The sequence below is a fragment of the Phyllostomus discolor genome, chromosome 4, assembly GCF_004126475.2.
Source record: "Phyllostomus discolor isolate MPI-MPIP mPhyDis1 chromosome 4, mPhyDis1.pri.v3, whole genome shotgun sequence".
Taxonomy (NCBI): Eukaryota; Metazoa; Chordata; class Mammalia; order Chiroptera; family Phyllostomidae; genus Phyllostomus; species Phyllostomus discolor.
Genome location: NC_040906.2, coordinates 31510008 through 31535345, shown reverse-complemented (window position 1 = coordinate 31535345; position 25338 = coordinate 31510008). Strand labels below are relative to the sequence as shown.

Below are 25338 nucleotides of genomic sequence, written 5' to 3'. Positions count from 1 at the left end.
AGTGCTGAACACATAATGGGGTTTAATAAATATGTGTTAAATGAGTAAACCTTTGGTATCTAGAAGATAACGATGAAATTAAAAATTAAGTCTTCCCTCTTGAAAAGTTACCAGTCTGTACATCCTCCAGAAAGAAGGAATCTTACTTAAGGTAAACCAACTTTCTATTGTTAAACCCCTTTGAGCAAGGTTCCAAGTATCTGACAATTATTCAATTTTGCTCCCACTCAATTTAACTAACCTCTCCTCCAGTCCTCACTTAATGTTTGGATGCTATCTGTGACACAGTTATCTCAGCATTCTTAATACACATTTAGGTGCATTTGGTGGAACATGTGATGTTTTCTTCTCTTGGAAATAACCCTACTGTACACATTCTTCACCCTTTGAACTTTTCCCCTCTGATATTCTAAGGCCTCTCTCATCTCAGATCAAAGATTTAAGGTTTCTAAGCAGGAAACAAAAAATAATAACAAATAAATAAGTAAATAAACAAATTTGCCACAACTGCCGTGATTTCATGACTAAAGAGGACACTTAGAAGTTGCAACAATGGAAATTTGAAAAATCCTGTTAGATTTACAACTCCCACCACCCATCAATGGGCATTCATTTTCTCCTCCTGCTTTCTGTCTTGCAAAATATATGAGCTAATTTTGTCTAACGCACAATACCAGATGTCTGCTCTATCTCGGATAACCGACTTCTTGCGTCTTTTATCTACTTAAACAAACTTGCCATTGAAAAGGTCCTTGGCCTTGAAGTCAGCGGATGGTGGAAATACCATTTGACACTTTAGGTCCCAGTCTGATTTAAGATTGGGTCGATTTCAGGCTCGGTCCTTGGAATTTTCCCAGACTTGTTTCCCACTTTGCTTCCTAGGTACGTGTTTGCGCAAGGGTTTACTGAGATAGTCGCGATTGGGCAAGTTCGGTTCTCCTAGTGTAACTAACGTAAGTCGAAGAAGAAACACGCAGAACCCGCACGCTCCCGCAACGGCCCACGGCGCCCCCCTGCGGTCTCTCCAGAAGCCCCAATAGGTCCCCACAGTCGGGTCCCTTTTTTCCCTCCAAAGCGTCGCCCGTTAGTCATCAGCTGTTCTTTTTCGTACCCCCCTCCTTCAGTTGGCTCTTTCCGGAACTCCTCCCCGTCCTCCCGCCCTGCCCCGCGCGGATCACGGCTGTTCCGTTAGGTGCCGCTCCTCCCCAGCTCCCAGGCCGAGGGCGCAGCTCCGCCCCGCCTTCCGCGGAGGCAGCCGTCCCCTACATCCGGGTACTGACTCCAGCCGCCCAGACTCTGGCACTATGGTCATGGCGGAGGGGACGGCTGTGCTGAGGCGAAACAGGCCGGGCACCAAGGCTCAGGTACCGTCTTTGCACCTTTGGCGCGAGGGGACTCTTGGTGCCGAGCCATGTCGTCCCTGGAAGTTGGCCGCCCCTGTGAGGAGTCTGGGCCTGGGCGGCAGGCCGGCAGGCTGGCGGGCGGGGGGCACTGGTGACCGGCCTGCTCTTCCGGTGCCGCGGCCCCTCGGTCTGGCCGAGGCGGCGGCGGCGGCCAGGGAGGCCTCAGATCCTCGACGTGAGGGTGGGAGTGAGGGGCGGATGGGCGCTGAGGGCCGTGGCCGCGGAGGTCCGGGCCTGGGAACCTGTCAGCAGGTTCCGCCTGTTCTTGCCCGTCCCCTGAGCCGCCGTTGACCTGCGTCGGAGGGGCGCAGCCGGCCAGGCGGAGACCACCGGGGTTTCGTGAGGGTCCGGGCTGCCAGGGTCCGAGGGCATGCCAACAGAGCCTGCCTGGTCCTGGCATCCAGGGCCTGCCTCCCGGCCTGTGACGTTCCTGTCCGGCTGCTCCCATCCAGCTAGTCTTGCCGGATCCCGGTGGTGATAATTTACTCTTTACTCTTCCTCTTGCTGTTTGCCTTTGGCTACTTTTCGCTGCAGCTGTTCCTCTGGCCCTGCAAGTTTTCATCAGCAGGTTGCGACTTGTTAAGAGATCATTCCTTGTGAATGTCCTTGTTATTATGTGTGAAGCACAGGAAATGAACTGATTAGAATTTTATTAGCCTTCAGTAGGGCAGTATTTCATTGAGTTGGTGCTTGTTTGGGTATTGATTCTTTTGCAAAAGAGGGATGCCTCACGTTCTTTAAAAAACTAAATAGGCATTTAGACTTGACCTCCCTAATCTGCCAGCTGAAATGGCTTGCTATTGAGTAGGTGCTCTAATGGGTGTTTGTGGCGGCGGTGGGCTGCATGCGGCTCAGGATGGCTATGAAGGTGGTCCAACACGAAATTGTAAATTTACTTAAAGCCTTTTTTTCCCATCAGTTTTCGTTAGTGTTTGTGTATTTAATGTGTGCCCCAACACAACCCTTCTTCCATTGTGGCCTAGAGACACCAAAGGTTGGACACCCCTGCGAATCTAAAATGAGAAGAGATCTGTTAAAATGTAACTTTTAAGAAAGATCATATAAGTGAAAAAAAAAAAAGCAACTGCAGAGCTATGACTCTATGCCACAGAACCACTTTTCATATCTTGTACAGATTTTTTTTTTTAAAGATCGTATTTATTCATTTTTGGACAGGAAGGGAGGGAGGAAGAAAGAGAGGGAAACATCAATATGTGGTTGCCTCTCGCATGCCCCCTGCTGGGGACCTGGCCTACAACCCAGGCATGTGCCCTGACTGGGAATCAAACCAGCGACCCTTTGGTTCGAAGGCTGGCACCCAGTCCACTAAGCTGCACCAGCCAGGACTCTTGCACAGAATTTTGGAAAGGGAGTCCTTTCAAAGGGATTTTTTTAGGTCCAGACACCTTCCCCTATCCTTGTTACAGATAAGAAAACTGTATCCTATAGAATCAACAGCATTTGCTCAAGGTTACATAGCTTTTTATTCTTAGCTCACTGGTGACTTTGTCTCTTTAACAAGTTGCTTCTAGTACTGAATTTTAGAGAATTTAGTTTGAAAGTCCTTATTAGAGTCACATTAAACTGTCAGTTGCTCTGGCAGTTTCATGGCCCTACTGCTGGGAATTTATTATTTAGGCTTCCTTTTTATCTTTTCCAAACTTTCTTTACAGGGTGAGGCAAAAGTACGTTTACAGTTGTGAGTATGGAAAAGGATACAGTAGTTAATAAATAATAACACAAGAATAAACTTGTTTTGCATGCCCACAACTGTAAATCTACTTTTTCCCTACTCTGTGTAAATGCTCTCTAGATACTTTCACTTCGTATTCTGTGAAAACATTCTTTTATTAAGTGATCAACTTTTGTATATTTATATTCAGAAGTGGACTTTTTACTCATATTGTGAGAATCATCATCCATTTTTATTTACTCAAAAGTTCTGAAGTTTGAAAGGAAAGAATAATATCTTTTAAGTTAATATTGTAACACATCTGCTATGTTATAAGTAAGTCACATATAAAAAAGCTCCTTTGTTTTTTCTACATTGTCACAGATCAAAGTTGTTAAATAAAATGTGGCAGAAAAGATTAGGGTAAAAAAAAGACTACTTAAGTAGCCCGTCCTATCCCTTGTCTATCACACTAATTTTCTTCAGGAAATGGGTCTATTCTAAGATGACTTATTTAGAATGATAATAGAGTAGGTGGAGTGTCTTCCTATACTTTTTTTAAAAAATTGGTTAGATTCGGATATTGGCACATAGTTGGTTTTCAATAAATGTTTATTGACTGAGTTAGAAGAGAACATTCATTAAGCTGGATTTTAAAAAAATACTTTATTTTTAGAGAGAGGGGAAGGGAGGGAGAAAGAGAGGGAGAGAAACATTGATGTGCAAGAGAAATATTGCTCAGTTGCTTCTTGAACACCCTTCGGAACCTGGCCCGAAACCCAGGCATATACCCTGACTGGGAATTGAACCGGTGACCCTTTGTTTTGCAGGTTGGCACTCAATCCACTGAGCCACATCAGTCAGGGCTGTCGGATTTTTGGTTCCTCCTTTAAGTGTTTAAAGTATATCACTGTTATGGTGTGACAGAACATTAAATTCCTACTTTTTAACATTTTTCTGTGTATATTACTGTGTGTGTTTTCTAATATTTTAATAACAGTCTACAAACTAAATTTTTAATTTTTAAAATATTTTATTTATTTAATATCTAGAAAGAGGAGAAAGGAGGGAGAGAGAGAGGGAGAAAAACATCAGTGTGAGAGAGAGACATCTGTTGGTTGCCTCTCTCATGCCCCCAACTGGGGAACCAGCTGCAACCCAGGCATGTGCCCTGACTGGGAATCAAACCAGCAATCTTTCAGTTTACAAGCTGTCATTCTATTTATTGAGCTGCATCTGCCAGGGCTACAAACTAAAATTTTAAATGCAAGTATATGCAAAGCATATTGCTAGAAACATTTACTTACTTACTTACTTATTTTTAGAGAGAGGGGAAGAGAGGGAGAGAAACATCAATGTATGTTTGCCTCTCGCATGCCCCCTACTGGGGACCTGGTCTGAAACCCAGGCATGTGCCCTGACTGGTAATTGAACTGAGTTTTAAAACCTTTATGGAGATTAAGTATAACTTTTTTTTAAAGATTTTATTTATTTTTAGAGAGGGAAGGGAGGAAGGAGAGAGAGAGAGAGAAAGAGAAAGAAACATCAATGTGCGGTTGCTGGGTGCCGTGGCCTGCAACCAGGCATGTGCCCTGACTGGGAATCGAACCTGCAATGCTTTGGTTCGCAGCCTGCGCTCAATCCACTGAGCAACGCCAACCAGGGCTAAGCATAACTTTTTGAGATCTTTAACCACCATAAACATAAAAGTGATAGACTTATCTCCTCAAGTGATACATGAAAAGTTTATGGGAGCCATATGGAGGGATTTGTGGTTGAAAAAAATGTAACTTGTAATTCAAATAAATAAAATCTTGGTGTTTATTTAAAAACATTGAATGAAATTCCTTTATCTTTTTTATTGATAATTGCAATGTTTACATCATGAGGGCTTTTCTTCTCTAGTGGAACTTTGGATTTTTATTAAGAATTGAAGTTAATTACATTGGTATTACATCTTGTGCTTTAACCATGAATTTTTTTTATAGGATTTCTATAATTGGCCTGATGAATCCTTTGATGAAATGGACAGTACGCTAGCTGTTCAGCAGGTAATAACAGTAGTTTTTTTTGCAACTCCAATAAACTAAACATTTGACCTTCCTTAGTATAGTTAACAGTGTTTCTGTCTATATCTTTTAGCATAAACTAGAACCCCTGGAATTAATGGAATGCCTGTTTACAACTTTTATGAATGTTCACTTTGTTTTAAGATGACATGTTAAACTATAATCAAACTTGAATATATTTTAATATCTTAAAATATGTTAATCTGTATCATATCTGTGTACCAAATTTGATTTTATACTGAATTTAATTCAAGATTAATTGAATACTAAATTAGAATAACACTTAAGTAGAAATAGCATGTACATTTGGTGACTGAACACTTGAAAACATGTACCTAAGCTTTACATTTTAATTTTAGTCCCCATCAATTCTTTACTTGTGCCCCTCCAATACATTTGAGGGCTGAGATACCTCCCCTTAGGCTGTTGCCACGATCAAGTAGCTCACCAAGGCGATTTATCAAGAAGGGTGGGCTTGTGTAGCATGTTTACTTTGAAAAGCCCCTAAGGATATTCTTAAATTTCCTATTGAGAATCACATTGTATACTGTGTGGTGTTTAAAAAAAAAAAAAAAAGGAGGGGAGGGTCATTCTTCCAACATGAATAAAATCTGGAGTCTGGGGGAAAAACATTTCGAAAGCTAATTATTAAAAATTGCATTTAGGGATTAATAAAAGGATGCCTGAAATTAGGCGTACTAGTATATTGGACTAGACATTTTTAAAGAGAAAATGTGCAGTAATGATAGGCTGGCTTCATCTTGATGGCCAGATAATAAAAGAAGATAACTATTTGGATTTATTGTTATTAGAGCATCTTAGGAAATAAAGTAGAAATACTGTTGAGTTCTTTGAGCATAAAAACAATTCATAATCATTAAACAAAACCCTTTTAAATGGATTTAGTATATTAGATATTCCATTTAGCATAGGAAATGGAAGAGCATTCATGAATGAATGGTTTTGTGCATTGCCTTTTAAAAATACATTGTTCAATCAGCAAATATTTATTGGGTTAGCAATAAGATAAGCCTTGTGGGAGATACACAAATACAAACCTAGAGCTCTATGTCTGGAAATTGGCAAAAATTAAGAGGAGAAGTGTGCAGATATTTTTCACTTTAAAAGTAGAGGCTGTGTCCTGTTACTTTTTTGAATTCATTTATTCTAACAGTGCTTTTGTGGAATGTTTAGGGTTTTCTCCATGTGGGATCATGCCATCTGCAAACAGATAATTTTATTTCTTCCTTTTTAATCTGGATGCCTTTATTTCTTTTTCTTGCCTAATTGCTCTCTGTAGTACTTCTGATACTATTTTGAACGGAAGTGGCAAAAACAGGCATTCTTATTTTGTTCTTGATTATAGAGGAGAGCTTTCAGTCTTTTTCACTGAGTATCATGTTCACTGTGGGTTTTTCACATATGGCCTTTATTATGAGGTATATTTATCTCATAATATCTCATGAGTTATCTCATGAGTTATATATTATAAACTAGTATTTGTTGGGTGTTTTTTGATAAAAGGGTGTTGAATTATGTCTGATGCTTTTTCTGTATCACTTGAGATGTTTTTTTTTTTTAAGATTTTATTTATTTACTTTTTAGAGAGGGGGGACGGGAGAGAGAAAGAGGGAGAGAAACATCAATGTGCGAGAGATACATTGATTGGCTGCCCTTCACATGCCCCCAACAGGGGGACATGGGCACAACCCAGGCATGTGCCCCGACTGGGCATTGAACCTGCAACCTTTTGGTTTGCAGGCTGGCACTCAGTCCACTGAGCCATACTAGCCAGGGTGACCATGTGTTTTTTCTCCTATCCTGTTGATGTGGTATATTGTAATGATCAGGTTTTTTAAAATGTTCAACCATCCTTGCATTCTAGGAATAAATTTCACTTGATCATGGTATATAATCCTTTCAATATGCAGCAGAATTTGGTTTGCTAAGATTTTTGCATCAATGTTCATAAGGGACAATTGGTTTCTAGTATTCTTAGAATGTCTATGACTGGCTTTAATATCAGGCAATGCTGATGTCATAGAATGAGTTCAGGAGGATGTCCTCTTCTCAGTTTTTGGGAAAAATTTGAGAAGGATTGGTGTTCTTTAAATGTTTGGTAAAATTCATCAGTGAAGCCATTAAATCTAGGGCTTTTCTTCAGTTGCACAACATTGTGAATGTAATTAATGCCACTGAAATGTACACTTAAAAATGGTTAAAGTGACAAATCTTTCCCCATTGAATGGTCTTGGCATTCTTGTCAAAATCAATTGACTGTATATGTGAAGGTTTATTTCCAGGAGCTCAATTCATTTCCATTGGTCTACATGTCTGTCCTAATGCCAGTACTACACTGTTTTGATTACCGTAGCTTTGTAGTAAGTTTTGAAATTGGGAAGTATGGGTCCTTCAACTTTGTGTTTTCAAGATTATTTTGGTTATATTGTGCCTCTTGCAATTTCATACAGATTTGAGAATCAGCTTTTCCATTTCTATAAAAAAGACTTGGAATTTTGATAGGAATTGCATAGAATCTGTATTGCTTTGTGTAGTATTAAATCTTTCTGCCTATGAACAAGATGTCTTTCAATTCATATATGTAGGTCTTTTTGAAGCAGTGTTTTGTAGTTTTCAGTCTACAAGTATTTAACCACTTTATTTAAATGTACTCCTGGGTACAGTTGATTCTTGAACAACATGGGGATTAGTGGCACTGACTGACCCCTTGCACAGGTGAAAATTCACTTGTAATTTTTGATTCCCTCAAAACTTACTACTAATAGCCAGTTGTTGACTGGGAGCCTTACTGATAACGTAAACAGTTGGTTAGCACATAGTTTGTGTTATATGTATTATACACTATTTTTGCAATAAACTGGAAAAAAGAAAATGTTATTAAGAAAAATCATAAGGACAATAAATATATTTACAGTATATATTGAAAAAAATCTGTGTATAAGTGGACCTGTACAGTTCAAACTGTGTTGTTCAAGGGTCAGCTGTATTTTATTCTTTTGAATATTATTATAGATAAATTTGCCTTCTTAATTTCTTTTCTGTTTAGTGAAGGTGTATAGAAACATAACTGATTATTATAAATTGGTCTTGTATCCTGCTACTTTACTGATTCATTTATTAGCTTTATTTGCTGTAGATTCTTGGGATTTCTATAAGGATCATATCATCTCTGAATAAAGATAGCTTTTCATTTAATTTTTCTCTTGTCTAATTATTCTGGCTAGAACTTTAGTACAGTGTTGAAGGGCAGTGGTGGAAGCAGGCACATTTGTGTCATTTCTGATTTTAGAGGAAAACCTTTCATTCTTTCACCATTCAGTATGATGTTATCTGTGTCTTTTTTATAAATGCCCTTCATTATATTGAGGAAGTTCTTTTTTGTACCTGGTTTTTGGAGTGTTTTTATCATGAAAAGGTGTTGGATATTGTCAAATATCTTTTCTGCTTTAATTAAGATGATTGTGTATTTTTCCCTTTGTATTTTATGTAGTATATTAATATATTAATTAATACATTGAAATGGCATACATTGATTTGTTTAAAATGTTGAACCACCCTTATTTCTTTCAGCTTTCTTTTGATTCATGTTCATATGGTATATCTTTTTCCATCCTTTTACTTTTAACCTACCTACATCATAGTTGGGTCACAATTCTTTGTTCTTTCTGATATTCTTTGACTTTTAACTGGTGTATTTAGGCCATTTAATATATATATATATATATATATATATATATATATATATTTTATTTAAAAGATTTAATTTATTTTTTAGAGAAAGGGGAAGGGAGGGAGAAAGAAATGGAGAGAAACATCCATGTGTGGTTGCCTCTTGCTCACTCCCTACTGAGGCCTGACCTGGCATGTAATCCAGGCATGTGTCCTGACTGGGAATCAAACCAGTGACCCTTTGGTTCACGGAGCGGCGCTCAATCCACTGAGCCACACCAGCCAGGGCCAGGCCATTTAATATTAATGAAGTTATTGATAGATATGTTTAGATTTATGTATACCATTTTATTACTTGTTTTCAGTTTGTTCCCTGTATTCCTGTTTCTGCTTTGCTGCCTTTTTATGGATTGTTTGAACATTTGGCATTCTATTTTAATTTATTCTAATTTTGACTGTATCTCTGTGTATAATTTTTTGATGATTGCTCTAGACAGTACTAAATACATACTTACCTTTTTAAAAAATCCTCACCTGAGGATATGCTTTTATTGATTTTTTTAGAGAGAGAGAGGAAGGGAGAGAGAGAGGGAGACAGACAGACAGACAGACATCGATGTGAGAGAGAAACATTGGTCGGTTGCCTCTTGTATCACCCCAACTGGAGGTGGAATTCATCACATAGGTATGTGCCCTGACTGGGAATCAAAACCCTGAAGCCTTTTGGTGTATGGGACAGTGCTCCAACTGAGTCACCTGTCCAGGGCCATGCTTAACTTTTCACAGTCTACTTAGAATCAATATTTTACCACTTTGCTTGAAATGTAGAAACTGCCATTATATAGAACCCTTTACCCTCCCTTTTTGCTATATTGGTCTGTGTATGTTACATCTGTATTCTTGGAAACTCTGTCAGACAGTGTTATATTTTTTGCTTTTATTCACCAAACATATTCTAAAGAACTTAAGAGGAGAATGGTATATTATACTTACCCAATTATTAATAATTTCTGTTGTTCCTGATATTCTTAGTTTCTTTCTGGTATTTTCCTTCTATCTGAAGATCTTCCTTTAGCAATTATTTTTGAGCAGTCTGCTGGCTAGGAACTCTCCTTAGTTTTCTTTCATTTGAAAATGTTGACAGTTCCTTTTTTTGTTGGCACTTTAAAAATGTGCCATTCCCGCCTGTCTTCTGGGTTCTGATGAGAAAGCTGCAGTTATTTGAATACTTATTCTATAGGCCATGTGTTTTTTTTTCTGACTTTATTTTTTTAAATAAAGTCTTTTTTCTTTAAGATTTTATTTATTTATTTTTAGACAGGAGAAAAAAGGGAGAAAGTGAGGGAGAGAAACATCAATGTGGGGTTGCCTCTTGAGTGTCCCCTATTGGGGACCTGTCCCGCAACCCAGACATTATGCCCTGACTGGAAATCGATCCAGCCATTCTTTGGTTAGCGGGCTGGCACTCAATCTACTGCGCCACACCAGTCACAGTGGACTTCTTTTTTAAAAATAGTTTAATGTATTTTAATAGCAAACTTACAAGAACAGCACAGAAGACAACATTAAAAACATGTACTTGCATATAGGGCAACTCAGTTAGAAAACTGTTGTGAATGGATGGAATCTACTGTATGATTAAAATTCATTTAGTTGCCATCAGTTTTAAACAAGTAAACAATTTACTTGTTTAAAAAATTCAAATGCTAGCATCATCCAGAAAAATTTAAGAGGTTTATTTCTATTGTTATAAAGTTGAACTGCTAAAACTTATTTACTGAAACATTTTGATTTGCATTAATGCTTTATGTCCCTGCATTTATATTAAAAAAAATCCACACACAAATAAAAATGGAAACACTGCCAATACCTGGTTTCTGTCCCCTATTTTCCACTTGCAATCATATACTTAGGTGCCTTTTGACTCCGTGGGAAAAAAATATCTAACGTTCAGAACTACCAATAACAGGGAGAAGAGAATTTTTTTTTAAAGAATGAAATGTTGCCCATCATAGTGTATTCTTTTTTTCTCATCATAGTGTATTCTTAAGTATGCTTTCCACATATGTGGTGTGCTAGCTGGTTGTCTTTTGGCATATATAGTATACAGGTTGGTGTCTTCAAAAAGGCCAACTTGGTAGGCCTCACTTGCCTCCTGCAAAGCACCAATAGCTGCACTTTGGAAGCACAGATCTGTTTTGAAGTGCTGAGCAATTTCTTGCACCAGACGCTGGAAGGGAAGTTGACGACGAGTCAGAAGTTCAGTTGAACAACATGAAGTGCCGCAGTACCAGGCTTATAACATGAGGTTTCTTCACCCCTCCAGTAGAAGGCGCACTTGCAAGCAGCTTTGGTAGCCATTTGTTTTCTTGGTGCTTTTCCACAGGTTGATTTGGATTTGCTGGCAACCTGCTTCTTACCAGCCACGGTATAGAGACCTCTTTACTTACCCCCTCTTCTCCTTTGGCTAGAGCTTGGAGAGCTAGAGGAGGCACTGGCATTAGAGAGTGATGACTGAGGCTTCGAACACCTTTTCTCTGACTTCTTTATCTGTAGTTTCTGACAGTTTATGTGTCTTGGTTGGATTTCTTTGGGTTTTCCTGTTTGGTGTTCATTCTGCTTATTTTTATTGTGATTATATACATACCTATATATATCTGTGTGTATATATGTGTATACGTATAAATCTATGTATATATATTGTGTATATATCTATCTGTATACATATACACATAGATATATAGGGCCTGGTATAAATAATGCCTCTTTTTTGTTATAAAATCTTTTATTACAAAATCATCAGCATGTAATTCTGTAACATAACAACATCATGCTAAAGCACACCATATGACATTTTATTTATTTTATTTTATTTTTTAAGATTGTATTTATTTATTTTTAGAGAGGGAAGGGAGAGAGAGAGAGAGAGAGAAACATCAATGTGCGGTTGCTGGGGGTCATGGCCTGCAACCCAGGCACATGCCCTGACTGGGAATGGAACCTGCGATGCTTTGGTTCGCTTCATCCATTGAGCTACGCCAGCCAGGGCACCATATGACATTTTAGATGAAATGTTCAAATTGCTCTCTATCTTGTGTGAGACATTCATGTAGTCTACCAACTACACTCAAGCAGGTGTTAACTTCTGCTGAACCCTGTATATATAAAATTTATCAGTTTTGCTATTTTAAATGTACAGTTTTGTGGCGTTAAGTACATGCACAGTTGTGCAGCCATTATCATCTCCATCTGTCTCAAGAACTTTTCAATTTCCCCACCTGACACTCTGTACCCACTAAATAATAATAACTCCCCATTAGCCATTCACCTTGAATTTGTAGGTTTACATCTTTTCCTAAGTTGGAAACTTTTTAGTCCTTATTTCTTCAGATATATTTTTTAGCACCACATTTTTTTTTCTTTTTGTGGGACTCTGGTGACGTGACTTTTATTTTGTTTTATTTTTTTTATATCCTCACCTGAGGACATGCTAATTGATTTTAGAGAAAGAGGAAAGAAGTAGTGGCGGGGGTGGGGGGAGAGAAACATCAATCAGTTGCCTTTCTCATGCATTCCCACTGGGACCGAACCCACAACCTAAGCATGTGCCTTCACCAGGAATCAAACCCACAACCCTGTGGTTTACAGGCAATGCTCCATCCAAGTGAGCCACACTAGCCAGGGCTGGTGATGTAACTTTTTTTTTTAAAGTACGGTATATTTTATTGACTATGCTACAACAGTCATCTCATTATTTTTCTCCCCTCTATCCCTCTCTGCCATGTAACCACCCCACCCTCCAGCTTTCCCCTCTCACCTTTGTTCATGTCCATGGGTTGTACATACAAGTTCTTAAGCTTCTCCATTTCCTATACTGTTCTTAACCTTCCCCTGTCTATTTTGTACCTACCAATTATGCTTATTTCCTGTACCTTTCCCCCTGTTCTCTTCCTCTTCCACCCCTCCGCACTGATAACTCTCCATGTGATCTCCATTTCTGTGATTTTCTTCCTGTTCTAGTTGTTTGCTTAGTTTTTGTTTTTCCCTTAGGTTCAGTTGTTGATAGATATGAGTTTGTTGTCATTTTACTGTTCATAGTTTTGATATTCTTTTTCTTAGACAAGTCCCTTTAACTTTTCATATAAAAAGGGCTTGGTGATGGTGAAGTCCTTCAGCTTTACCTTGTCTGGGCAGCACTTTATCTGCCCTTCCATTCTAAATGATAGCTTTGCTGGAGAGAGTAATCTTGTATGTAGGTCCTTGCCTCTTATGACTTGGAATACTTCTTTCCAGCCCCTTCTTGCCTGCAAGATTTCATTTGAGAAATCAGCTGACAGTCTTATGGGAACTCCTTTGTGGGTAACTGTTTCCTTTACTCTTGCTGCTTTTAAGATTCTCTCCTTATCCTTAATCCTGGGTAACTTAATTATGATGTGCCTTGGTATGTTTCTTCTTGAATCCAACTTCTTTGGGACTCTGTGAATGTCCTGGACTTGCATGTGTATTTCTTTTGCCAGATTAGGAAAGTTCTCCTTCATTATATTTTCAAATAAGTTTTCCATTTCTTGTTCTTCCTCTTCTCCTTCTGGCACTCCTATGATTCGAATGTCAGAACGTTTAAAGTTGTCCCAGAGGTTCCTCAGCCTCTCCTTATGTTTTTGAATTCTTGTTTCTTCATTCTGTTCCAGTTGGATGTTTGTTTTTCCCTTTTGTTCCAAATCGTTGGTTTGAATCCGTTTCCTTTCTTTCACTGTTGGTTCCCTGTATATTTTTCTTTATTTCACTTTTCATAGCCTTCACTTCTTCCTCTATTTTGCGACCATACTCATTTCTGTGAGCATCCTGATTACCAGTGTTTTGAACTCTGCATCTAATAGGTTGCTTATCTCCTCGTTGTTTAGTTGTTTTTCTGGAGTTTTGATCTGTTCTTTCATTTGGGCCATATTTCTTTGACTCAGTGCACCTGTTACGCTGTAAGGGCTGGAGTCTTAGGTATTCACCAGCGCAAGGCAAACCTGCTTTGCTGCATTGTGGCACTGTGTATGGGAGAAGGGTCAGAGAGGGAACAATGTTGCTTGGTAGCTTGCTTGGCTCTTGCCCCACTTTCTGTCACTTCTCTTCTTTCCCTCAAACAAATTGGGCCCTTCTGGTGCTCATTCCCAGGAGGGTGGGTTTGTGTATGTTCTAGGACCCTGTGGGTCTCTCCAGAGGACACTCCTGTGAGATCGGGAGTTTCTCCTGCCACTGCAACCCCCCCATAGGCTTTTACAGCCAGAGGTTTCGAGGCTTTATTTCCCCATGCTGGAACCCTGGGTTGCACAGTTTGTCTTGCTCCCTAGTTGTTCCTCCTGGTTTATCCACACATGAACGTGGGATATCCCGGTCTGCCAGCTGTCACTTTGCTCACCATGGTCTGCTAGCTGCTGCCTTGTCAGGCATCCTCTCTGCCCTGGCTGCCTGTCTCCATCCTTCCTACCAGTCTGGATGAATGTTTCTTTTTTAAATTCTTGGTTATCAGACTTACATACATTTTGATTTTCTGGCAGTTCTTGTTATTTTTTGTTTTAAATTGGTTGTTTTTCTTTTGGTTGGGTGAGGAAGTGAAGTGTCTCTACCTATGCCTCCATTTTGGTTGGAGCTTAGTGACATGACTTTTAAATCTTTTGTTGTTGTCTCACAAGTTCCTGAGGCTCTGTGTATTATTTTTGTTGTCATTTTTATTCCTTTTTATTTCTGGTGTTCAAATTGGATAATTGCTGTTTATTTATCTTTAAGTTTATTGACTCTGCTGTGTCATTTCCATTTTACTATTCTACTACCAGTGAGTGTCTTATTTTGGTTACTGTATTCTTTAGTTCTGAAATTTCCATTTGGCTCTATATATTTCTTTGCTGATACTTTTGTTTGTGATTTTACATTCAAGCATTTTCATAATAGCTGCTATAAAGTCTTGGTCAGGTAATTCCAACATCTGTGTCATCTTATCATTGGTGGCTTATAATTGTTTTTTTCCCATGATAATTGAGATTTTTGTGTATGCTTTGTATGCCAAATAATTCTGGATTATATTCTAGACGTTTTGAATATTTTGTTGAGACTCTGGTCTTATTTAACCCAATGGAGAATGTGATGTTTTTGTTATAGCAGGCATTTGATCTGGTTAGATACAGACTGCAAGTTCCGACTCAACTGAGGTTCCAATATCAGTTTAGTTTTTAAAACCTTTGCATTACTCCTTGAGTGATTGTGTGTGTGCACCAGCCTGTGGTCAGCCTAGGTGGAGGTATATCCATTAGCTCAATTCTTAAAGCCTGTCAGACTCGAATTAGGATCAGATCTGTGCCTGTACTTGCACACAGATCAGGTTTGAGCCAAGAATTCATAAACAGCTTAATGAGATTACTTTTTTGAGCTTCTTTGTCTCTATTGTCTATATGATACTTTCAGGCCACACCTCCTTGGTCCCCCAGCCTGAAACCATTCCTGCAATTGTGCTGCAGTTGTGGGAATGCAAGGAGAGAAAAATAGGCTTAGATCTTAGCCGTATATGGAGAGGAAGGGTTCTCTTCCTCAGAATTTTGTCTTGTATTTTTCTGTTGCCAGCTACTTTTGCTGTCCCCATGGAATTGTCTCAGGCCTAGGCAGTGGGAAAAAAAGGAGGGGGAAAAATCCAGGTGATTTATTTCACTCACTTTGAGTTTTAGGAGTTCCTTTTTCCATTGCTTAAGCAAGAACTAAATATTGATAGTTTCTCTTGTATCTATCTGCAACAGTAGTGTTCTTTTTTTGTTTGTTTGTTTTATACTGAATTGAGTTCTGGCCAGGGGATGTCAGAGATGAAAAGACACACACAGCAAACCTACTGCCAGTTCTTTGGTAGTTTCAATTCTGATTTTTCTTCCTGCTCCTCTTTCTGATATTTGCTTTTCAGAGACCTCAAATAGCTGCACTATGCATTCTGACCAGATTTTTATAGTTTTGTTCAGTGGGAGAGGAAGGTTGATATGTGCTTACTCCATCTTACCCCAAATTGGAAACCATAAAATGTTTTGCATGGTGTTTTATTACTATGTATTTTATACTCTTCCCAAATGATTTCTAAAAACTGCTTTAGAAAAAAAAAGTCATAGTATAATAGTACTAGTTTATTATACTTATAGCCCATAGGAATAAATCACTAGAAACGTATAACTCTGCCTTTCTCATGACATAAGATTTATGCCTTCTTTTTTAAAAAATATTTTATTTATTCATTTTTAGAGAGAGGGAAAGGGAGGGAGAACAAGAGGGAGAGAAACATCGATGTATGAGAGGTACATCATTTGGTTGCCTCTCACATGCCCCCAACTGGGGACCTGGCCTGCAGCCCAGGCGTGTACCCTGACTGGGAATTGAACTGGCGACCTTTCAGTTCGCAGGCCTATAGTCAATCCACTGAACCACACCAACCAGGGTGCCTTCTTTATTTTTTTAGTCTTCACCCGAGGACATTTTTCATTGCTTTTTTTAGAGTGAGAGGAAGGGAAAGAGAAACATTGATGCAAGAGAGGAGCCTTGATTGCTTGCCTCCTGTATGACCCCAGACAGGGGATTGAATTGTAACCTAGGTATGTGCCCTGACTGAGAATTGAACCCGTAACCTTTTGGTTATCGGATGATGCTCCAACAGAGTCACTTGGGCCAGGGTTCATGCCTTTTTTTTTTTTATTTAATTTCAAAACTGGTATAGTATATTCTTGTGGAGGAAATATAAAAAGCTTGGGAAGTGAGTACATACTGATAGTGTCTGAAATGTTATTTCAGGTGATCAGGTGGTAGTATCAGGTGGAAGTGGTAATGTCTTTGGAAGCTTACTGAAAAAGATTCTCTTCAAGAAATGGTAGTGAGTGAGTAAGTTCTTAGAAACATAAAGACCACCTTTATGAGGTTCTCTTTTGGATTTTTCTGTAGAATTCCTTAAATATTTCAAAGCCTGTTTCTCAAATAATAGTTGTTCAATTTATCTAGTTTCAAAAACTCTTAGCATTAAAATTCACCAGCAAAAGTTTTCAGCGGTAGCCCTGGCCACCTGTAGTCAGTTGGTTAGAGCATCGTCCTGATATGCCAAGTTTGCAGGTTCAGTCCCCTGTTGGGGTCTGTGAGAGGCAACCGATTGATGTTTCTCTGTCACATCTGTTTCTCTCCCACTCTTTCTCCGTTTTCCTCTCTGAAAGTAAATAAATAAAAAAAAATACAATTCACTGATGTTTCATACATTCACAGGGTTGTACAACCATAACCACAATCTAATTTTAGACCATCATCTCCCGCCAAAGAAACATCATTCCCATTAGCAGTGATCTCCATTTTTCTTTGTCTCTAACCTTCTTCCCTCAATCCTAAGCAAGTACTAATCTACTTTTTGTCTTTATACATTTTGTCTATTCTAGATACTTCGTATTAATGGAATCATATAGTATGTACCACAGTTGCATTTTAAAAAATATTTATTTATTTTTAGGGAGAGGGGAAGGGAGGGAAAGAAACATTGATGTGAGAGAGAAACATTGATCAGTTGCCTCTCATACATGCCCCGACCGGGACTGAACATGCAACCAAGGCATGTGCCCTGACCAGGAGTTGAACTAGTGACCTTTTGCTTTGCAGGACAGTGCCTAACCAAATGAGCCACAATGATTAGGGCACCACAGTTACATTTATGTTATGTATATTTTACATTCATATGAAAATTATGGTTTGAAGTTTTGATCCCAGTTCCACTCTTGTTAAATATCGTAGGCATTTTTGTAGTAAATTCATCCCCCCAAAATTGAATTAGAGAATAGGTAAGGGTTACCTCCTTTCTTCTGAATTACATTACATCTTCAAGGCTGTCTTATTTGTCCTTGGAATTGTGGTGAAATGACATACAAGGAAAGCAGTCACCATTGGCTGATTGCTATAAAGAAGAGTTTAGTCTTTATGGCATCTCATCATCATTATAATGAAGTATTATTCAAGGACCAGCTGTACTAATTATGATTCTGTACTTGGTTTTCTATTTTGTTTATAACCCAAAAGTTGAACCTCAAGAACAGTTACATACTCAAAAATTATATATACATTTAACATAAGACTTATCATTAGTATAATATTTTAATTAACTATAAGAACTTTTTTGTTTATAGTATATTCAACAGAACATAAGAGCAGATTGTTCCAATATTGATAAAATTCTTGAACCACCAGAAGGCCAAGATGAAGGTGTATGGAAGTATGAACATTTAAGGTAGGTCCTTATGATACATCAAAATAGTAATAGTACTTCTATTAGTAAAAATAATCTAATAATGATTATGAATTATAAATAAAATCATTATATAACTGCAGATCAAAACAAATTCTAAAGCTTTTATATTTTCAGTGTTAGAAAGTCTTTCAACTTTATTTACTGACTTTTCTCTACATTTATGTATTTGGGCCTTATTATCTTTTTATATAGTTTTCCTTAATCATATCTCTTAACCACAAATGCATTATTTTCACTTACCTACTCATGAGTAACTCTGTTTCTCTGTAGAGGTTCATATCAAGTTCCTAGTATAGGCTTGGTATGTGATGAATTACCTGTTAACTAATGTGAACTTCCAGTCTTCCCTTTGGTAAATACAGATTAATTTGTAATCCTGAAGTAAGGAGTTTTGGAGCTTTTCATAATATCCTTTGAGTGAGAAAATCCATAATGAATGTATGGCTACTTAACCAGAGTTAAGTTAACTTTAGAAGCTGTTGTATCATGAAGTACTAGGTTGTTTCTTGAAGTTATAAACTTTCTAATATAAACAGGAGCTGGGATAAATTGATAGGTTAAATATAGAGAATCATGATATGGATATGTGTTCATCAGGGTTTTTAAAATAATAATCATAGTAGAAATATGACTTTTCCCCAGTAAATTAGACCACATTTTCTGTGATGAGTGCCTCAGCCTGTAGATAAGGTACTTTTCTTTTTGATGTTGCAGGCATGTTGTCTAGATTTTGCAGACATAATGTCTTGTCATAACAGTTCAGCAATTTCAAGATGCTAAGATTTCTTTGTACACTGCCAGTTTCTTGGACAAATCACTTGACTACTTGATCTGTTTTTTAAAAAATACTTCTCAATTCATGATTGAAAGTATGAATATGTAGATATTTCCCTATCCTTGTAAATCAAGATAGAGAACACTTTAGTACAATATATCCTTTGTCTTATTTTAAGCTTTGAAATTACTGTCTAGTAGGATTAATGATGAAAATAAATGAAGATTTCTTTTCACTCTTTTTTAAATTTTTTTTTTCATTACCATTTAATTCCCTTTACCTACCTCCCCCCATGAGGATTTTTTATGTAGTGTAGTCCCTAACAAGTGACGGCTGATTTTAGTTTACAAAGTTTTTATTTTAGATCTAAGAAAACCTTTTTCTCCTAATTTAACTTAAACTATGAAATATGCATTACACAAAACTTATAAAATTGTTCTCATGTATATTTTTTGTCCTTGTGCTATTGTTTTTACTTTCGTTATTTTTTGCTGAATATTAGCCACTCTTTTTGGTTATGTATTTATGTATTATACATCACATGAACATATATTTTTTGGTTCTTTATCATACTGTGTACATCTTTGTAGTTGACCGAGAAGAGTATGCGCTTTATGTTATTGATTTGAGGCTTAATCCTTAGTATTATGGTTAATGCATTGATTATATTATGATGTTAATGGGAATTGGGTCCTGCGAGGTTTAATCAAATTCTCCCACTTGCCCATACTGAATCTGTGTAACTAGGAAAAGGTGCCCCTTCATTTGAGTGGGTGCAATCTCATGCCAGGATTCATGGCTTAGTGACTAGGTCATTTAATAACTGACTTTCAGCTCTGGCTTGTGTCTTTAGGCATACAACTTTACATTGGCCCTGTATTGAATTAACCTGAAGTTGTTAAGTTTGCACCATTTACCACGGATGGTGTCCTTAAACATTTCCAAATTAGTTAAATTTTGCTGTTGGCCATAAGTGGGTTGAACTAGACAAGTAACTTGTAACAAATAAAAACATGTAGCATTCAGTCTACAGATAAGGGCCAGTAGAGGGTGATGTGATTCAGTGGTAATATTATAATGTAATGTAACATTACATTATTATTGGGTACCTGAAAAGGAAATAAAATTAGACAACTTGAAAATATGACTGTTGTCTTTTATTTGTTTTCTTCAGTTGTAATATACTTCTCTTTTTAAAATTCTCACTCAAGGGTATGTTTATTTATTTTAGAGAGGGAGGAAGGGAGAGAGAGAGAGAAACAAACATACATGCCTTGAATGAGGATTGAACCCGCAACCTAAGTATGTGCTGTGATGGGAATCAAATCCACAAACTTTTGGTGTATGGCATGATGCTCTAACCAACTGAGCCACCTGGCCAGGGGTATAATGTACTTTAAATAAGTAAATAAATAAATACAGTATTTTTCTTTTTAGTTTTTCTGTCATATATGTGCATGTTTTTTTCATTTGGGACTGTTTTACATACCAATTATATATGTTTTAGCTTTGTATTCTTAAAAACTAAAGTGTTCTCATTTGTTTGATGGGGAAACATAGTAGTGGTTAACTAATTTGATAGGATTTTTAGAGAGAATTCAGTGTTTAGACAATTATAAAGTAATTATCTTTGTGACATAGAGGATAAATTGCCTTTTTATATCAAGTAACAAATCTGATGAAAAATGATGATTTTGGCCCAGTAGCTCATTTAGTTAGAGCATCCTCCTGATACACCAAGGTTGAGGGTTCCACCCCTGGTCAGGGAACGTACAAGATTCAACCAATGAATGCATAAATAAGTGGAACAACAACAAAAAACAATGTTTCTCTCATTCTCCCCTCCTTTCCTCTTCTCTCTCTAAAAATCAGTTGAAAAAATTATCTCAATGTCATGAAATTTTCTCCATTATTCAAAAGTATTTTTTGAGTACTTAACTATGTTTCAAGCATTGTTTTAGGCTTTATAATTCTCAGTTTAGAAATTTTAGAAGGAAAGTATGTCATGAAAAAATACCTACAATCTGTTAAAGTGACAAAAGCAAGTAACAAAATTGTGATCTCAATATATTTTAATCTGTGGATAGAAAATCAAATGTGCTGTAAACAATAGTTATCTTTTGGGATGAGGTGGTAGAATTATTGAGGACTTTCTTCTATATTATGTTTGAGGTTTTTATAAGGAGCATGCCATTTGTGATCAGAGTAAAACTTGTAAAATACAGGGGAATATAAAAAATGTAGTCTTCTGTATATGTTTATATATGAATATACACATACATAATTTTTTATGAGTGGAATCTTATTGTGAACGTGAACATACATCCTTTGTATATCCTTTGCCAGTATTTTGCTACTCTCCAGTTGCTAATCATTTCGAATGCTTAAAAAACTTTTCTACATATAGACAATTTCTGCAAACATCTTTGTACATATATCTATCTGTGTGCAGTTCTGATTATTTCATTAGAATTGTTCTTAGGAAAATGACTTAATCAAAAATAAATACTTCCTAAGTGTCTTGGTAAATATTTCCAAAATGCTTCTCGGAAAAATTATACCAGTTTCTAGTGTTAAGAGTGATCGACTCACTGAACTCGCATATTGAACATTTTTAGGGTCTTTAGTTTAGGTTTTGTTTGTATGTCTGTGTAGGAAATGTGCATGTAAAATCAGGTACTATTGATAATGGTGAGGGAGCATGGATGGTACTGATTGAGTTCTGTTTTTACAATTAATATTCTAAATATAATGTGGAAAATAGATAAGACTTTTCATTTATATATTTGCATTTTTAGGCAATTCTGTCTTGAGCTCAATGGACTAGCTGTCAAACTTCAGGTAATATTTTCAAGTTAAAGCAATAATGGAAAGTTCTGATTATTCTTCCTGTTTTTGTAACTTAATATCCTTACAAAGACTTATCCAAAATTTGTAATTATGCTAGAATTTTACATGGAAATATAGTAACCCAAATGATAAACTTTTTAATTGTTATTTTACATATTAAAAAATGTAACTATTTTTAACAGAGTGAATGCCATCCAGATACATGTACTCAGATGACAGCAACTGAACAATGGATTTTTCTTTGTGCAGCTCATAAAACTCCAAAAGAGGTGAGATTTTATAAAATAGAATGGCTAATAAAATTAACATAACCTAAATTTTCCAAGACAGTGGTAGACAAGTTTTTAGGGTTTTTACTTCACTGTTTATTTTGCTATTTGGTTTAGTGTTCTTTGCTGCAAAGTTATTGCCACAGTGCTATTTTAGGATTTCTTTATAATCAGTATCGTTTTCTATAGTTGGGAACTACATAGGCTAGAACTCACTTTATGATTCATTGACTGTCATGGAATAAGATCTGTCAAACTGCCGATACCTAATGTGTAAAGGGGTTACATATACTTGTTTAGATTTTTGGTTCAGTATGATTTCTTTTTGTTTTTTTAAGTTTTGTTGTTTTTATTCCTTTTTTTAACAGTATAATTTCTTTGAATAGGAACAACTGTTGGTGATTACTTAGTTGATGCTTACTCTGTTAAGTAGAAATGTTACTTTTGAGCTTTTTAACTTTTTTAGTTGTTTGTTCTATTATAGTCGTCCCAAGTTTTTTTCCCTTTTGCCCTTTTCCACCCTTCTCCCCCAGTCAGTGCCCCCTACTTGTCCATGAGTCATTCATATATGATCTTTAACTAGTCCCTTCCCCTTCCTTCTTCCTTTCCTCCTTTTTTCCTCCCCTCCTATAGCTATCAGTGCGTTCTATGTTCCCATGTCTCTGGTTCTGTTTTTCTTGTTAGTTTATTTTGTTCACTATATTCCAGTTATAAGTTTGGTCACATGGTATTGTGTTTCACCAACTGGCTTATTTCACTGAGCATCATTGTCTCCAGTTCCATCCATGCCGTCACAGCGGTAGAAATTCTTCCTTTCTCTCTCTCTCTCTCTCTTCCTTCCTTCTTTCTCTTTCTATGTTCTAAAGTCTATTTTATATTACTATTTTAAGTATATTTTATTGATTATGCTATTACAGTTGTCCCAATTTTTTGTCCCCTTTGTCCCCCTCCACCCATTACTCCTCTTCCCTCCATCAGTACCCCCACACCTTAATTTACGTCCACGTGTCATGCATATAAGTTCTTTGGCTTCTTCGTTTCCTATACTATTCTTAACATCTCCCTATTTTGTACCTACCAGTTATGCTTCTTATTCCCTGTACTTTTACCCCAATTCTCCCCCTTCCTCCTCACAGCTGGTAACCTTCTGAATGATCTCCATGTTTATGATTCTGTTCCTGTTCTAGTCGTTTGCTTTTTTTTTTTTTTTTTTTAGATTCAGCTGTTGATAGTTGTGCATTTGTTGTCATTTTAATGTTCACAGTTTGATCTCCTTTTTTTTTCCTTTTTTTCATCTCCCTTCACCATTTCATGTAATTATGGCTTCGTGGCGATTACTTCCTTTCACTTTACTTTGTCTGCCCTTCCATTCTAAATGATAGCTTTGCTGGATAGAGCAATCTTGTTGTAGGTCCTTGCTTTTTATCACTTTGAATACTTCTTGCCAGTCCCTTCTTGCCTGCAAAGTTTCTTTTGAGAAATGAGCTGATAGTCTTATGGAAACTCCTTTATAGGTAACTCTCTTCTTTTCTCTTGCTGCTTTTAAGATTTTCTCTTTAGTTTTAACACTTGGCATTTTAAATGATGTATCTTGGTGTGTTCCTTTTTGGGTCCAACTTGTTTAGGATTCTCTGTGCTTCTTGGACTTGTATGTCTATTTCCTTCCCCAAATTAGGGAAGTTTTCTTTTATTATTTTTTCAAATAAATTTTCAAGTCCTTGTTCTTGTTCTTCTGGCATCCCTATGATACAGATGTTGGCACTCTTGGAGCTATCCCAGAGTCTTCTTATACTCTCTTTGTTTGTTTGAATTCTTGTCTTTTCATTCTGTTCTGTTTGAATGTTTATTTCTTCCTTATGTTCCATATTAAATCCTGGCTTCCTTCCCTTCACTATTGATTCCTTGTGGATTTTTCTTTATTTCACTTAGGGTAGCCTTCATTTCTTCCCTTATGTTTTTGCTGTACTCAATGATTTCTCTGAGTATTCTTTTTTTTTTCCCTGAGCATTCTTATCACCAGTGTTTTGAACTTTACATCTGATAAGTTGGCTATCTACATTTCACTTAGTTCTTTTCCTCGAGTTTTGATCTGTTCTTTCATTTGGGCCATGTTTCTTTGTTTCTCCAACTTGGCAGCCTCCCTGTGTTTGTTCCTGTGTGTCAGGTAAAGTTGCTTTGGCTCTCTGTCTTAGTGCACCAGTTAAATTATAAGGGGCAGGGCCTTAGATACTGGCTGAGTGGGATAACCCACTTCACCCTTTGTGGTACTGCTTATGGGTGAGGGGTCAAAGAGGGGACAATGCTTTTGCCTGGCCTCTGGGGGCTTGCCTGGTGCTCATCCTGTTTCCAGTCACTTCACCTACTTCCTGTATACAACTGGTACTCTTCTAGCTGCTGCTCTGGTGATGATTCCCAGAGTGGGTGTGTTTGTGTATGTTATAGGACCATGTGGGCCCTTTAAATGGACTTTTCCTGAGAAAGCTGCAGTTTTTTCTGCTGCCCCAACCCCTACTGGATTTTACTGCCAGAAGTTGTGAGGCTTTATCTTCCTGGTGCTAGAACCCTGGGCTGTGAGGCCTTGCCAGGGGCTGGGATTGCTTGCTCCCAAGATATATCCCTCCTGATTTTTATCCACACATGTGAAGGTGGGACCTCCTGTTCTGCCACTGCTGCCGCCTCTCTGTGCACACTGCATCCTCTGTGCCCGGCTCCTTGTCTCTACCCCTTCTGTCTGTCTGGATGAATGTGGCTTCTTTAAATCCTGGTTTGTCAGATTTCTATACAGTTTGATTTCTGGCAATTCTGTTTTTTTGTTTTGAGGTTAGTTGTGATTCTTCTTGCAAGGAGGCGCGCTGCATGTCTACCTATGCCTCCATCTGGACTGGAAGTGAGCTTTTTAACTTTATTTATCAATATTTCTTATCTATATTTCATTAATGTGTCTTACTATGAAGTTGAAACTCACCATTATGATTTTTCACTTTATGTTTGGTCCTACATTCAAAAAGTTATTCATGTTTTTTTCCCCTTAGTTATTGTCAAGGTGAGAATATAGGAAGTAAAAATTATTTATATGATATTTTTTGTTTTAAGTAATTTCTTTATATGATATTTTGGTACATACTCAGTTTTCTTTAGTTATCTCAGAAATGTCCTTTATGAGTGGTTTGTTTAAAAAGTATGCATTACTTTCTTCTAGGTCTGTATTCCCTTTTAATCTGTAGTAATTACTTCTTACTCACCACAGATTTGATTGAATATAATTGGATTAGGCCAGTTCTGTGGAGTTACAGAGCTTCAAATAATTATTATATTGACAGA

The 25338-nt window shown here is 37.3% G+C and overlaps 1 protein-coding gene across 1 annotated transcript in view; it reads left to right on the top strand.

Moving 5' to 3' along the window:
• LOC114493866 (MOB-like protein phocein) overlaps positions 1–25338 on the top strand; it is a 51158-nt gene that overhangs the window by 17042 nt on the left and 8778 nt on the right. The window contains exons 1-5 of the mRNA XM_028508604.2: positions 1191–1364; positions 5064–5126; positions 18002–18102; positions 21697–21739; positions 21931–22017. Of these exons, the coding sequence (XP_028364405.1) occupies positions 1305–1364; positions 5064–5126; positions 18002–18102; positions 21697–21739; positions 21931–22017 (354 nt within the window). The 5' untranslated portion in view covers positions 1191–1304. Of the gene's footprint in view, positions 1365–5063; positions 5127–18001; positions 18103–21696; positions 21740–21930; positions 22018–25338 lie in introns of the transcript that reaches the window.